This window comes from Anabrus simplex, chromosome 14 (genome assembly GCF_040414725.1).
Source record: "Anabrus simplex isolate iqAnaSimp1 chromosome 14, ASM4041472v1, whole genome shotgun sequence".
Taxonomy (NCBI): Eukaryota; Metazoa; Arthropoda; class Insecta; order Orthoptera; family Tettigoniidae; genus Anabrus; species Anabrus simplex.
This window is the reverse complement of record NC_090278.1, coordinates 99,684,894-99,700,952: the sequence shown is the minus strand read 5'-3', so window position 1 is coordinate 99,700,952 and position 16,059 is coordinate 99,684,894. Positions and strand designations below refer to the sequence as shown.

General features: G+C 42.1%; 1 protein-coding gene across 2 annotated transcripts in view; it reads left to right on the top strand.

Moving 5' to 3' along the window:
* The window catches only part of LOC136885430 (retinal guanylyl cyclase 2), a 301,136-nt gene that overhangs the window by 167,506 nt on the left and 117,571 nt on the right, over nt 1–16,059 (top strand). For both annotated transcript variants that reach the window (XM_067157975.2, XM_067157974.2), the window contains exons 8-11: nt 7,511–7,610; nt 7,685–7,781; nt 8,089–8,283; nt 8,511–8,591. In XM_067157975.2, coding sequence (XP_067014076.2) covers nt 7,511–7,610; nt 7,685–7,781; nt 8,089–8,283; nt 8,511–8,591 — 473 coding nt within the window. The remainder of the gene's footprint in view (nt 1–7,510; nt 7,611–7,684; nt 7,782–8,088; nt 8,284–8,510; nt 8,592–16,059) is intronic.

Genomic DNA, 16,059 nt, shown 5'->3' with positions numbered 1-16,059 from the left:
ATTTAAATAGCTTCAAAGTTTGTGTGAATACAACCGACGTTCACACATGTTGCTTACAAGATCCCGCAACTTACAACCAGGTGCTGGCCTTTAGTCCAAGGGTTCTGGCTTCGATTCCCGAACGGATGGGGACTAGACTTGTCAATATTAGAATTCATCAGACGTAGCGATCCGTCTTGACAGACACGCAGGCGTCTACACGGCGTCAGTTCGAAAAACCTGCACCAGAGGCCACGCGCCATTTCTATTATCATCAGTATGTTGTATTACGTATACCATTGCTTTTAAGTATCCCAGGATGTTTTGTTTGAAGTTTGTGCATGCACTTGTCTTTAAAACTGTGTGTGTATGGCGAACCCAGACCTGGATCAGATAAGAATAAATAGGAAAAAATTATTACTGTATTATGATTACTGAGTTATTATTATTACTAATGTTCGAACATACTTTGTCCTGACGGTTCACATACTGGGTACGTGGAGAAACGTCTGAAACGATTGTTGTGCCTTGAACTTGTTAACTGATCCATCTGTATTCTCTTTGCTGTTCTCAAATGAACTGGTGCGCACTGGTGTGTGTCCTGGTATTGCTGCCTTTGCAACCAAACTTGTGACCGCACACGAGATAGAAGAGAAAGGGCGATGCGTGCATGCCATTCAATAATAATAATAATAATAATAATAATAATAATAATAATAATAATAATAATAATAATAATAATGGCGTATGGCCTCCGAAGAGGCCTGGTGCAGGTCTTTTTCTAGTAGACGGTCTATTAGGCGACCTGCATGTCTGTGAAGATGAGGGCCCTACCTAGGATAATTTCTAATGTTGAATACGCCACACACTCCCAGCCCCCGAGCCATTGGAATTAACCAATTAAGGTTAAAATCCCCGACCCGACCGAAGGCCAGTACGCTGACCATTCAGCCAACGAGTCGGACGCCATTCAATAACATTCACATCAATGTATTTATGTCATTTACATTTTCAATATGGTTGCTTTTGAAAACAGACCACATCTTTACAATCCTTGTATGAATGTTGTTCACCATTCCCCTACATTACCAGGTATGTCCTCAACCACCACTTCACCGAGTACCGGAACATGGCCTGCGCTGGCTAACTGACAAGCAGTGTGCAGCGAGCAACGAGCTAGAATAACATAGAGGGGCTGTATGCCTGTCATCAGCGCTCCCTGCTTGAAGCAAGTTGGTAAGGGGCAGCCATGTTAACGGTTGTCAAAACAAAGCGAATTGGCGCGAGAGCATAATTATGTTGAGGTGACAGGGAGATCGTGCATGCCAATTTAATTCCCTAAGTTTTAAGAAGTGAAAATATGGATTCTCGCTTTCGAGAATGCCAGCCGTAAGCTCAGCGTATGGTTGTTCTAATCGGAGTAATAAAACCAGGGATATATCGTACTTTAAGTAAGTATTACTGAATTATAGCCGAGATTCCTTTTTGTAATTTCTGTTTGTAATTACATCCATTTTATTGTTTACTTAGCGAAAGTACGGATAGCCACGGTAATTATTTGCCGAATTTTGTTTCAGATTTCGTGTAAAGAACAAGGAATTAACGGAACAATGCGTTGTGAGGGCGAAAAGAGATAAATGGTATCCCACTCAATTCAGTTGCTTATGCTCTGTACATTTCCAGCTCTATTTAATTTTCATTCACATTTACAAATAAAGGAAATGGAGCGCCCACCACCAAGAAAACGTAACCACAAAAAACACTTATTTCGTTCAAACGTACACTAAGTATGGTAAATACAGTATTTTACTGCTATTTTTGAAATGTATACAGCCTTTATTGTAGATGTCTGTTGCCTTGGTTTTTAAAACTATGCCACTCTTCATAATGGACAACTTTCAAGCTTACCTTTCAGTTAGTAATCCCAGTATGATATGGTAATGGGAGAAACATGATATCCCCCCTACATTATAATAAATAATTACACTAAACGATTATTGTGGTAAAGTATTCATGAGCCGCCTCTGTGGTGTACTGGTTAGCGTGAGCAGCTGCCACCCCTGGAAGCCCGGGTTCGATTCCCGGCTCCGCCACAAAATTTGAAAAGGGGCACGAGGGCTGGAACGGGATTCTATCAGCCTGGGGAGGTCAACTGAGTAGAAGTGGGGACTCCCATCACAGCCATCCTCGAAGTGATTTTCCGTGGTTTCCCACTTCTCATCCAGGCAAATGCCGGGATGGTACCTAACTTAAGGCCACGGCCGCTTCCTCCCCCCCCCCCACAAGGCCCCTGTTCAGCATAGCAGGTGCAGGCCTCCCTCACAGTTGTATCTCCCGATCCAATGTCTCACGCTCCAGAACACTGTCCTTGAGGTGGTAGAGGTGGGATCCGTCGCTGAGTCCGTGGGAAAAACCAACCCGGGAGGGTAAGCAGATTAAGAAAGGAACACACTATCATGAGGATGCAGTAATTTTAAAAATATGAACAGAATGAGGTTGTAACCTATTGTAGGTCCCTATGATTTTAAGGCTTCCTGTCATAAATATTTATGTCCATCGTTTTTATTCTAATTTACGCTTAACCACAACAGCTAAGCAGGGTAACGCTCTTGTTTCGATTTCGAGGCCTATTCGTATGTCACTGTGCGATGATTTCGAACTACCCTACAATCAACTGATCGTGATGTAGGCCTCGTGCCGCAATATGATGAAGTGGCGGTATTCGCTTTAATGCTTCAAGCTATCGGCAGCGGTCTTTAATTCTCCCCCAGTGATTCTAAAATTCGTATTTTCTACACTTTTCGTCATTTAAAGGCCATGCCCCCTTGCTTGTGTGACCACAGGAAACATGGCGGACTTCCGTTCTATTAGCTTCACCCAGGCAGCGCTTCCGCCTCTCTATGTTATTCTAGCTCGTTGGCAGCGAGGTACGCTATTACAGTCATTACAGTAGATCTAACCCTGGGAAAGAGCTCAGACCAAGAAAATACCAGACCATTGGTCGGAAATGGAGGCCTTTGTGGGGTTTTAAATCGATCGCTTTTTACTACAGTTTTCGCTGTAAGAGACAATTAGCACACTACTACTCTGTACCTTGCATGACGTGTACTCTCTTTGCCAAGGAGTAAACTAAGAACTAAAATATTATTTGATCTTCTATTTCATAACCTAATCAAATGATTCCCTTAATAATATCTTGCGGAATACCTTTGCTTAGGGATAAACCAAAAATACCACATTTAATAAGAAAATCTACAATATATGTAGTGAAACTTCCCGTAATGGACATACCTCTGCATAAATTTATCGGCAGAAATTCATGGGTTTTAATGGTGCACTCCCATTCCACGGTGCTGGCCCTGGAGCTGAAGAAAGTAACAAAAGACGGCACCAGCAGCGCAGTACGTCATAAACCAGTCCTGTCTACAAGCCTTCAGTATGTTTTCATATTTCTCAAATAACGACGGTATTTCTTAATTTGCCAGGGATTTTTCACTTGATATGTGTAAAAGCAATTATTATGTTCCATTTGTGACAAATTTTACAGTGATATTTGGGTGATACCAATGCGCATCGTACCCGGTAATACCACTTATCAATAGCGAGTATTCTTAATACCGGACTCAGAAAACTACGCACTTAAAACTTCTTGTCTGACGCATTTCCAGCAATTCCGTAACATAATGGACAGTATTTTGAACTAGCGCACATTGTTTCATGTTCCTACCAAGAGTATTTTTAAAGTGTATAAAACAATCTTTGTGGTACCTTGACAGCTGTGTGTCACGTACGAGTGGATTTAAAGGAAAGTTGAAGTCATGAAAGTGTTCGAGATATGCTCGTGCGGTTTGCTGTTGGAAAAACAACACTTCAGTTAGGGTACGGTACATTTTAAAAAAAGTGACATCCTTAAATTGTGGACTGGAAATGGAAAATAATATTGCTGCTAAACTCTCATTTCCCAATTCATCGGGCTTAAAATATGACATCATTTAAATGGTTATGTCGTACTCGTAAGTACATGCATGCGAGTAAAAAACACTCAAAATTGCTACAGAACTGTGTAGAGTACCACGAATTAAAAGTATCCGTGGACAGGTTTGATAAATTCCGGACTAGGCACATCTTTCTTCGAAGCGTCTGTGGAAAATCGTGTTCAGTTGACGAAAACTTTGTGTCGAAGTGGAAAAAAACACTTTTTTTCTGAATAGCGGATACTTCTTTATACATGTTCATAAAAAACAGAACACGTTGAAAGACTAGAGATAGGAAGTTCATATTCACAGGACCTGTGCATTAGTATGTTCTGAAGAAATGATTAGCATTTGAACCATGGTGGCTATCAGGTTGAAGGTCCACATGGATATCTCGGCGCACCATCAGCGACTGTGGCTCTCTTTGGCGCTATAAACCGAAGGTAATGGATCAGTGTGACTTGACCACATGTGCAGGATGCCTCGCAGACGTACGTGAGAACCGTACCGTCAAATGAGTGGGTCAGAAAGGCATTCGAGAACGTGATGCATCCATCCGAGAAATTGCTGCTCGTGTGCAACGGCTGTGTACAGTAGGGTTATGTTCCGCTGTTCCGGAACATCGAGTGTCATTCTCGAGTGAGACCCTGATAGTGACTCGCTGTCCCGTCAGAAACGCCACTATGCTCTGCCCTTCGCCTTCGATACCGGCTGTGTGGTGCTGGCGTGTTCCGTGTTCTGTCACATCCTCTTGGTTCTGTGAGTTCCGTTGCACCGGCAACTGGCCTCCGGTACATGCGAATAACGTAATGTGTTCTGTTTTGTTTTCAACTGTTTTGTACGAATGTTTACATTGAACCTAGTAATATAGCCGTACGCATAATGTCGCTTCGGAGTTCTGTTTAGGACTTTTTTATTAGAATAAAACCGGACAGAGTGAAGTGCAATTTATGTTCTTCTGTTTTGTCTGCAAAGGAATCTTCAACCGGCACAATGACAAGACATTTCAAACTTAAACATCCCACAATTTTTATTTTCGTGCTCTGCTTGTATATTGTGTTTAAGTTTTATTTTCATGTTCTGCTTGTATAGTTTTACTTTTAATCTCCTGTTCCACTTGTATGTAGTGTTTAGTTTTTATCTTCGTGTTTTGCTTGTATGGGTTAATTTTCTTTTCTTGTTCCGCTTGTATATTGTGTACGTAAAGAGTATTGACGAATGTTTCTTCAACTGTGCGAGTATATTTTTAATTGGTTGAAATAACATTTGACATTTGTAAACACAACTACTGCCAGTGTAATTGTGACAGGTGTATTTCAGAATGAACGAAAACATTCTTATCCTAAAAGCAACATTTAGACATGATTTTGGGTGCGTATTTCAAAGTTCCGACTGCTTTTTTACGCGCCGTGGTGTTTTATCCTGGCCGTAATTACTCACAATACGGCTGATAATTCAACTGGTGAAAATATCCCTGTATTAGTTACTTTTAAACACATGTACTCTCATTGTAACCGTGTTATGTTGTATTTCATATCGACCGAAAACATGTTAACCTAAAAGCAGCCTTTAAACGTGATTACTGGGCATGAATGTCAGTGTTCCGACTGTTCCTTCACGTTCCGTGCAGCTTTATGCTGGTCGTAACTACATAACTGCACACAGCACGTTCGGTACAGCAGCACTTTCCCCCTGACGCGGAGCATGTCATGTTGCCTCACGCAGTTCTCTCTATTGCGCAGTTACTGTCCCGTGTGCCGGCACACTGTACCGAAACACTCGACCTCAAGCTCCCAATGTTGCGGAACAACTGACTCTTCCGGTTTTCCAAACCCTAGGGTAAAGAATGGTTCGCAGAAGGCCGTAGAACACGATGAGATGGATCTGGTTGCACCACTCAGACCAGCCCCCGAGAAGATCGACACCTCATCCGAATGGCATTGCAGAACAGATCTGCGTCCTCCTCGGCTCTGGCGCAACAGTGGAATACATCGTACACTATCAGGAGCGTCAGCCCGTCGCCGTTTATTACCGTCTGGGTTACCGGCGCGTCGTCCACTTCCCCGCCTACGTTTGACTAGTGTGCATAAATATGCTAGACTGCAATGGTGTATGGAATGACGTCAGTGGGGACAGGAATCGGAGCAGATAGTGTTTTCGGACGAATCCAGGTTCTATTTACCTGAAAATGATGGCCGTATTTTGGTTCGCCGCAGACACGGGAGAGGCATCACATTGACTGCATTCGCAGAAGACATACAGCGCCAACTCAAGGAGTTATGGTGTAGGGTGCTATTGGGTACAACCACAAATCACAGTTGGTACGTGTCCAGGTCACGGTGACCAGTTCGACCTACGTGAATGACACCCTGCGACCCGTAGCCATGCCTTTTCTGCTCGACACGCCAGACGCTATATTTCAGCAGGACAATGAGCAACCACATATTGCTGCACGAACACGTGCTTTCTTGTTGTCACAGGATATCAGACTGTTGCCCTGGCCCGCCCGATCACCGGACTTGTCACCAATCGAAAATGTGTGAGATATGGTGAAACGGCCTAGTGCGGCGCTGAGACCCAATGCCGGCCACCAAAGATGAACTGTGGAACCAGGTGAACACAACATGGATGGCTATACCCCAGAACGCGATGCCATCACTCATGGAACAAGTTATCAGTGCCTACTAGGCAACAGGACACATGCTGAATGAACCTAGGTTACTGTTCTGCTGAACATACTAATGAACATTAATGTATCCACAAAGACGCACACAAAATGCTGTCAATTGCGTACATTAATTTATTTTCAACTTATCTTCACATTAAACACACGTTACACATAACCTAATCAAGTGCCGTCACAAACAAAACATCACTACGAAAACATCACAAGACTGCGACTGCCACATTAGCATGTCGGGCACACACAACACGTGTTCACACACAAAAACAACTCCTGTTAAACAATAATTCCCTTCACCATCGAGACTGTCCCTTTATATAGGTTGCCTGGCCAGGCCTCTAGAAGGATATGTCATAATATGCCTTCTCGTAAATTATAAAGTGCCTAGAGCCTAATTATAATGTAAAAGAACATTCTAAAACCATCTAGTGACAAAGATATGTTATTCTGGATGTTACAGTGTGTTGCACAATGTTACTGTGGATTGTACATCATATACTATATACTATTAATTACAGGTTCTTACATTAACTAAACTCATAAATATATTTATACAGCACATGTTTCATGACATAACCTCACAAATAATACGATCGTATCGTCCGTAGACATGTGAATAATAATAATACTAAATGGATGTAAACACTTCATAGCCATACCTCACAAGTCATAATAATAATAATAATAATAATAATAATAATAATAATAATAATAATAATAATCAATATGATAGTAATAGTAACAATAATAATCATTCGAGCTCGATACTTGTATTATCTAGCCATGGGTTGCTTTCAAGTTATGTCAGTTTATTACACTTGCGTCAACATGTAACATGAGTGTATTTACCCCAGGCCTGTTGTAAACTGTTCAGGTAGCAGCGAGCTACTGCTGCGCGGGGCTCACATCGTCGCTATCGTCATCTCGTCGGCCCTGTTCGCCACGGCCGTCATCGTGGTGGGCGCGCTCGCCAGGTACGTGCTGCTCGAACTAGAATGTGTGTGTGTTCGATCCCCGAAACACGGACACTGACTGCTGTCTGTTACAGGAAGCAGCTGCTCAAGAAGCGCATGTCCAAGGGGCCCTACAAGATCCTGCTCACCCCGTCTGACTTCGTGTTCCCGCACGTGCAGGACAGTCTCAGGGTACGTGTTCACTCTTACACAATATTACTGGACCCTCAAGGGATACGGCAGGCCTCTCTCAGGTGAGGACAGGAACTATCCTGGTACAGGTAAATTGAAAACCACGGAAAATTATTCTCAGGACAGCAGAGGCGTAGAGCTCTACACACGATAATATCTGTTGGGGCAAGCATCCTCTGTTACAGAGGGAAAGACAAGGGATAACGTGCAAGCTGAGCACGGTTCCAGTTCTGACGAATGCCAGACTGAAAGTGGTTTATTACAATTCTGTTGTTTAATATGAGATGAGTTACGACCTTGTCTGCAGGTGGACGAGGGGATCGAGACGATGTTGTGTTGCTGGCTGCAGCAGCTCCAGGAGTTCGGCGGTCCCGAGGTCGACAAACCCGACCTACTGAAGGGATCGGTAGGGTCCCTGCGCTCCCACCAGATGGTGAAGAGTGCGGGCAGTACGTCGAGCTTGGCGAGGAACATCCTGGTGGACCACAAGGCCAGATACAACGTAAGTATGACTCCTCTTACCGTCCATTCACCTCACATTACCGGCAGCAGCGAGGCCAGCGCGTCATTTCTGCCATTGTTTCCAATCATTCTAGCTCATTTCACGTCTTTTAATCTTAACTTATGAATAAATAAATGCTCGGCCCCCTTCCTGTACCACCTGAAATGATCGACCAAGATCGCCAGTCGTCACACGATAACGACGCCGATCGGTGCTCCTTGTTGCAGGGTGACCTGGTCCAGCTGAAGGAGCTACCCGCTCAAGGCACCTTCGAGCTCAAGAGTAAAGCCATGGACGTGCTTGTTACGGTGAGTTGACACTGCATTACTTTATTTGGTGATGATGTATGAGCAAAGAGCTCCAATAAACACTTTATTTGTCATTTATCCCATTAACTGCAGAAATGTTCTATAATAATCATTTATCGATCTTTTTTACAGAAGGAAACTTGAAATACTGATAGATCCATTAACCTACAGGTGATACTAGTTTGACGTGCGAGGTCAGTGATTAAAGAGGTGCTGCCCAGCTACTAACATCGCCGTGCGGTGCGTAGCGCGTCGTATCACTATCGTCTACAAGTATACGGCAAAAATGGAAATACTGAACATTCGCGAACACTGTAGTGCGAAAAACGTCTCTTTAATGAAATATGTATTTATTATGCAGTGGCGAAGTTAGCGGTCGTGGCCCTCTCTTACGTAATTACGATATAATAAAGAAATATACAAGTATAGTTAACAAGATAATAAGCTAGAAAAATACATAATAACTAAAGCTAGCAATGTATGTCAAATAACGAACTATGTGCAAAAGTAATGAGAAACCAGGCCTCTACATAATACGTCATGAAACAAGTATGGCGGGAAACTGTGATGACTTAAATTCTATGCACACGAATTAAAAGCGAAATATCATACACATGTACGCAATTATTTCAAACAATATGTGATAATATAAAGTACTGGCAAGAATTATTGTGAAATTAACAAGTCATTTCAACAATCCCCCGTCAGCAGTGAGTGATGTTCACAAGCAGTCATACAGTTCTGACATCACCTGAAAGTCTATTCCAGCGAAGAAATGTTTGTACTTGAGAATGGAAGAGTGGTCGACGGGAATATAAGGAAACTAGAATATTATGGAATGAGGACGAGAAATGAAACTTTAAAGAAATATTTAGTGGGAGATACTGATGCCTCCTTCGCGACAGCTGGACAATAAATGCCTACAAACACATTCAAGGGAATCGTGAAGATGGGCATATTTGTTTAGATCAAACCCATAAGTTACTTGAACCGAGCGAAGTGGGAGCATTACTGCCAGCTGACCTGAGGATGGTTTCCCATTTCCACTTACTATTCATAGGCGATTCCATCCACCTTCGTTAACTCCTCAGCTGCAGTTGGCGTCAGAAAGGGCATCCGACCGTAAAAACGTGCCATCTCACCTCATCCCCAAGGAGACGGGCCTAAGGTGTAGGCCACGAAAATGAAACACTCTTAGGCCTCGAATGCTGTAATACCGTCGCGGTCGGAAAAGAACAAGCGAGGTCAGATAGGATACATGAAAGTGAGGAGCCTGGAACAAATAAGTGGATGCCAGGACTCAGCTAAAGCCCCGTGGTTCCCAAGAAACGCTCCCCAACTGAGAGTCCGTGGGGCTCCTTTTACCAGGGGATGCTATTTTAGCACACCCACCCGCTTGCGGGGGCAGGGTCAAGGAGATGTGTGTGTAGCGGCCGCGGCCCTTAGTACAGGATAATGAATAACCGCAGAAAACTGTTGTCAGGACCAGCTGAATGTAGACCTAGTGAAACCACTGGCTGCATTTCGCGACAGGAAAGTGCTCGGTCTCGGCCAGCTGGCTGCATTTCAACTTCAAGGAGCGTTTTCCGTCTTGCAACAGCGTAAAAATGTTTATATGTCAAAATGAGTTGACCAATGTTTGTTTGAGTCATCAGTCCATAGATTGGTTTGATGCAGCTTCCCATGCCACCCTACCCTACGTAACAATTGCATCCTACATCTGCTTGTCATACTCATAATTGGTCTACCTCTACCGTTCTTACCACCTACACTTCCTTCAAAAACCAACTGAACAACATTGTCATAAATTCACTTATGAAATATGACTCCTGTAGATTGTAATATTAGTCAGGTATTCAGGAACATTCGTTATTAACAGGACGTTTCCATTAGATTCGTCTTTCAAGGAGGAGAGATAGTGAGTTCGAACTCCATTGTTGGCAGCGCTGAAGACGACTGTCCGTGGTTTCCCATTTTTACACCAGACAAATGCTGGGGCTGTACCTTCACTAAGTCCACGGCCGCTTCCTTTCCCCTCCCATCGTCGCCATAAGACCTGTCAGTCCGACGTAAAGCTAATTGTACAAACAAACAAAAAAGTTGCAGATCTAAGTAGTGATGTGCGCGAGTGCTGCCTGGAATCGCGGTATTCGACTCTTTCGAGTCCAGGCTCGGGCTTGTTTCGCTTGCGAAGACTCGATGTCAGCATGACGTCACACGTTCGCTCTCTCGCCCGCTCTTGGATGGATGGAGCATATGTACAAGTGGTCGCCGAGGTTTTATGGGATTGCGATGGACCAGTACGATATAAATATTCTTAACGAGTGAGCAAAATAAATAATCTGAATTTGATGATGACTTGCGAAAGATAATACTACAACTATATACGCATAATAAAGTATGAAAATATCCGTTCATGGCGTCTCTCACCCACTCCACTATAGGCCCTATAGGCCCTATTCTAATAATGATAGCATAGCTTCTCTGGCCTTCAGCCCAACTTGGCAGGTTCGATACTGGTTTAGTCCGGTGGTATTTGAAGGTGCTCAGATACGTCAGCCTCGTGGCGGTAGAATTGCTGGCCCATGAAAGAACTCCTGGGTGACTAAATTCCGGCACCTCGACATCTCCGAAAACCATAAAAATGTACGTAGTTGGACGTAAAAGTGGTGGTGGTGATTATTGTTTAAAGAGGAAATACAACTAGGCAACCATCCTCTATATAACACTAATCAGAGAGAAAAAGGAAGGGATTTAACTCATAACATTATTATTATTATTATTATTATTATTATTATTATTATTATTATTATTATTATTATTATTATTATTATTTAAAATCACTGTCACGGTGTCCGCCTCCATGGCTAAATGGTTCCAGCGTTGGCCTTTGGTCACAGGGGTCCCGGGTTCGATTCCCGGCAGGGTCGGGAATTTTAACCATCATAATCCGTCTTGGGATCTCCCGGCACTAAAAGCCATACGCCATTTCATTTTTTTTCACTGTCACGGTATGCCTACAATCGTCCGAGGGGACAGGTGAATAGTTTATACTCACATCATACTTTCGGCAGATATAATGTAGGGTATTAAGATTAGGCGTCCGGAATGTGATGAACGTACACGAAACAAATTATCAGACAGAACGTCATTCTGTTCTAGCTAAACAATGAACGCAATTAACAAAATACACCCTCCGTTTTGACGTTTTTCATTGCAACACATGACTGTACAAAGGAACAAAACCGAGTGTAGTCTTTAGAAGTTGAGCGAAGGTCGAAGAATAGCGGCGGGATGTGAGCAATACTTTCTTTTTGGCTTTACGTCGCACCGACACAGATAGGTCTTACGGCGACGATGGTATAGGAAAGGCCTAGGAAGTGGAAGGAAGCGGCTGTGGGCCTAATTAAGGTATAGCCCTGGCATTTGCCTGGTGTGAAAATGGGAACTCACGGAAAGCCATCTTCAGGGCTGCCGACAGTGGGATTCGAATCCACTATCTCCCGGATGCAAGCTCACAGCCGCGCGCCCTTAACCGAACTGCGTGTTTCTGTGGTGATTTGTAGTGTAGTGTGTTGTGTGAATATGAAGAGGAGAGTGTTGGGACGGACACAAACACCCAGTCCCCGAGCCAGGGGAATTAATCAGAAGTGATTAAAATCCCCGAACCGGCCGGCAATCGAACCCACTGATCCGAAGGCTAGTACTCTGACCATTCAGCCAACGAGTTTGACAATAACAATAAGTGATACTACAGCACATGTATGTTTCTGAACGCCCTACACATGTATCTTTGCAATAAATTCTCTGGCTGTAATATTGTCATTATTTCACACAATATTATTACACGTTTTCCTACAAGGACGTCGCGGGAATAATATTTCATAGCTATCAAAAAATCCCTGGTGGCTACTTCCAGGCTGCATAATAATAATAATAATAATAATAATAATAATAATAATAATATTAGAACGCTCCCGTTACCGACATTAGAAAAGGTCCCCACCACAGTGTGGAAAGTGTTCCTATCCCACGCTCATCTTCGGTCCTACTTTTCTATCTTTCAAGTTGACGGTTTGTTAGTAAGTCATAAATATTTTGCCTATGATGATAATAATTATCGTAACAATCAAATTATTGACGACCGATGACTCAATAAAACCAATCATCAGCAGCAAACATAGTGCAATCCACATCAAAAAATGTTCTGTGAGTGACCCTGAATGCCGTGCAATCCAGTACAACAGATTATAGTTCTAAGACATGTCCACAGATAGCGACACTAGTATGCTTGGACTCGAGTATACCGATTCTAAGAGCACATTACTCGATTCCGTCGCTAGCCCATCACTAGATCTAAGCAAATACTATCTAGTATTAAATTTACGTATTACAAAGTGATACGACTCAAACTGACGAATGGTAGGGAAGGGAAATTAAGTGATTGGATAGATCCCTACTTAAAATATTCCGAGAATCGAATGGACACTGCAGGGATATTTTGTTTAGTTTTTGTTTAATAAATTTAATAGTGTTGCCAGCAGGATCAGTATTCACTACGGGCTGCGATAGTAAAACCCGATAGTGCGTGGTCAATGAATCAGATAATTCATATCACACATTCATCATCTCCTTATGGGTAAGTTTGTACCCAACTGACAACATTAGCAAGCGGGCAAAACTTACGTTATAAAGTAGTTCTAGCGTATATAAGTAATGTATAGTTCATAATACAACGTTTCCTTACATCAATAATAATGCCTAACGTGTAATATGTCTGTAGAAATCAGTTAGAATACATTATTTTACGCCGAAAGATGCATAAGTCAATCATTCCAGAGTTACACTGTCTGATAAATTAGCTCACAAAACGCTGCTATTGAACTGAAGGCTGGGCAGATGGCAGCCTGCTAGAGAGAGCGCTAGTGCTGCACGACCTTCGAGGAGCGAGATAACAGTACTGCACATAGAGAGCGTTGTAAAGCAATGTCAATGCCATGGCGATCACTGCACCACCACGCCCAACCGTTCATCGCTTCCGCCTCCGACCGTCGAGGACATGGTACAGTACGCACCAACGGACCCCGGTTAGCAGCTAACCAAACGTTCAATCTTCATTTCCGTACGTCACATATCACCAGCGTTCCTCGATTTTCTTTTAATATCTGAATATTTAAAATAACTTCAGATTATTTTCAATCCTATTAACAGTATCTATGTAGTGCTTTAGTATCGTGAAGATACTGAAGAATAGGTGAAAGTATTATTTTCTGTACGCAAGTTGAAAGTATAGTAGGCCTACATTGTAGAGGAATAATTCCTATAATTTAGCAGTGAAAAATATTTATATTGTTTGGGTGTGCTTAAACCAATAATAATAATAATAATAATAATAATAATAATAATAATAATAATAATAATAACAGAGATTCGGGAGATGATCGGGATCAGATACAGAGAAAGATGTATTACCTACAATCGGTACAAAAAAATCAGTCTGCAGTGATAAGAATCGAAGGCTGTGAAAAAGAAGCAATCCAGAGAGAAATGAGTCAAGGCTGCAGTTTGCTCTGACTCCTTTTCAGTGCTCATATAGAATCGGCGATAAAGGAAATCAGAGAGGAATTTGGAAAGGAATCCCAATCCAAGCAGACGAAATGAAAATCCTGAGATTTGCCGATAATATTGGGATTTCACCTCAGTCTGCAGATGATGTAGTGAAACTGTTAGATAGTACAGACAGCCTTGGGGAAGAAGTACAAGATGGAAATAAAGAAATCCAAAACACAAGTACCGGTAATGGAGTGCAGATTAGGAAATTAAGTCTTTAAAGGAAGTAGATGAATATGTAGCATATTTGTCTTATGAAAGAAAATATATAAACTCATAGAACTGATCATTTCGCGAGATCAAGGAGGCAGGGAGTAAAAAAGAAAAAATAAGAATGGTAGAAATAAATATGAGAGCACGGATGTATATTCTTTAATAAATGGAATGTTTGCGTATTTATCACTGGTTGTATTTAGTTTGAAAATCAAACGTGCATCAAATATTGTTATTTAGGTAGTAAAATAACTGACGATGGCAAAGTAAGGGGCACAAGCAAGGAAGACCTTGCCTGTGCATGTGGTGTCACAGAAGAATGCTGAAGGTGAGATGGATAGATCGAATCACGAACGAAGAGATACTAAAACGAATTGGTAAGAGATCTATTTGGCGAAATTTGAGCGGAAGAAGAGACAGACATCTTAAAGACAGCCAGGACTTGAGGGAAGTGTAGGCGGTAAGAACGGTCGGGTTAGACCAAGGTATGCATATGACAAGCAGATGTAGCAGTTATGTAAAAATTAAAAGATTAGTACATGATAGGGTGGCATGGAAAGCTGCATCAAACCACTCTATCGACTGATGACCCAAATAACATCAACAACAGTGATATTAATAAGTTTTACATCACACTAACTAGTTTTTATGCTTTCGAGAGATTGCGAGGTGGTGGTATTTTGTCTCGCAGTAGTTGCAAAGTGGCACCGGACTGAGACGGGATCGAACTCGTTAACTTGGGGTCAGAGGTGATATCTTCTGATGTCAAATGCCTCATGATCATTTTTTTATCGGAAAAGTGCTAGATACCATCGTCAAATGCGTGTTTTTCAACAAACAATTACCACAGCATTCAGCCAAAAATTGACGAAGAGCATGATGTTCAGGACTGCGTTGAATGTGAACCCTCAACAAAACTGTTACAAGTGAACTGCAAATAAGACTGGCGTAGTTTAATTTTGCATTTGCAGTAAAATAACACCTTAACAAGCAATGTCTTTGTCCATCTTCAAAGCTTCCAATTTTTCATTATTACCATAAACATAACTGCACCCTAGAATTACACTTTATTGGTATAGAATTACCTTAGAGTGCTTATTAGTATAGAATTACCTTACGAGTGCAAAAATAGCAACACCGTATTTCACTTTCACACCACTGGAAAGTTTAGTAACTTATATAGAGATATCCCCTACCCCACCACATCTCCTCCTCTACCAGCATAACCACCTCCAGACTCCGCCCTACCATCATGATCATGGTCAAGAGTTGACCTGCATCATTTCGATTGTATCATCTTTACGGAGATCAGCTGCGAGGAAAAAGAATCACGCTAAACAAAAGTAGTCACTGACTCGTCATCCCTTCACCCTGGCAGCCACATAACTTCAGAATTGCTCTCTGTCGCAACTTACAACAGATATTTCGAATCCACAAGTGTGTATATCCCAAGCCAGACCACATTGCTCCTCTTCCTACCGCCACAATCACTCATTCGCTTATAATGAATAGCTTATACACATTTTATTACAAATTCTTCGTCCACCTGGAGGTTGTCCGAAGATAAAGAATACACAATACCGTGAATGTTGATTTAAAAACAAATACTTTGCAAAGAACTAGAAAAATTTGTTAAGTTATACAA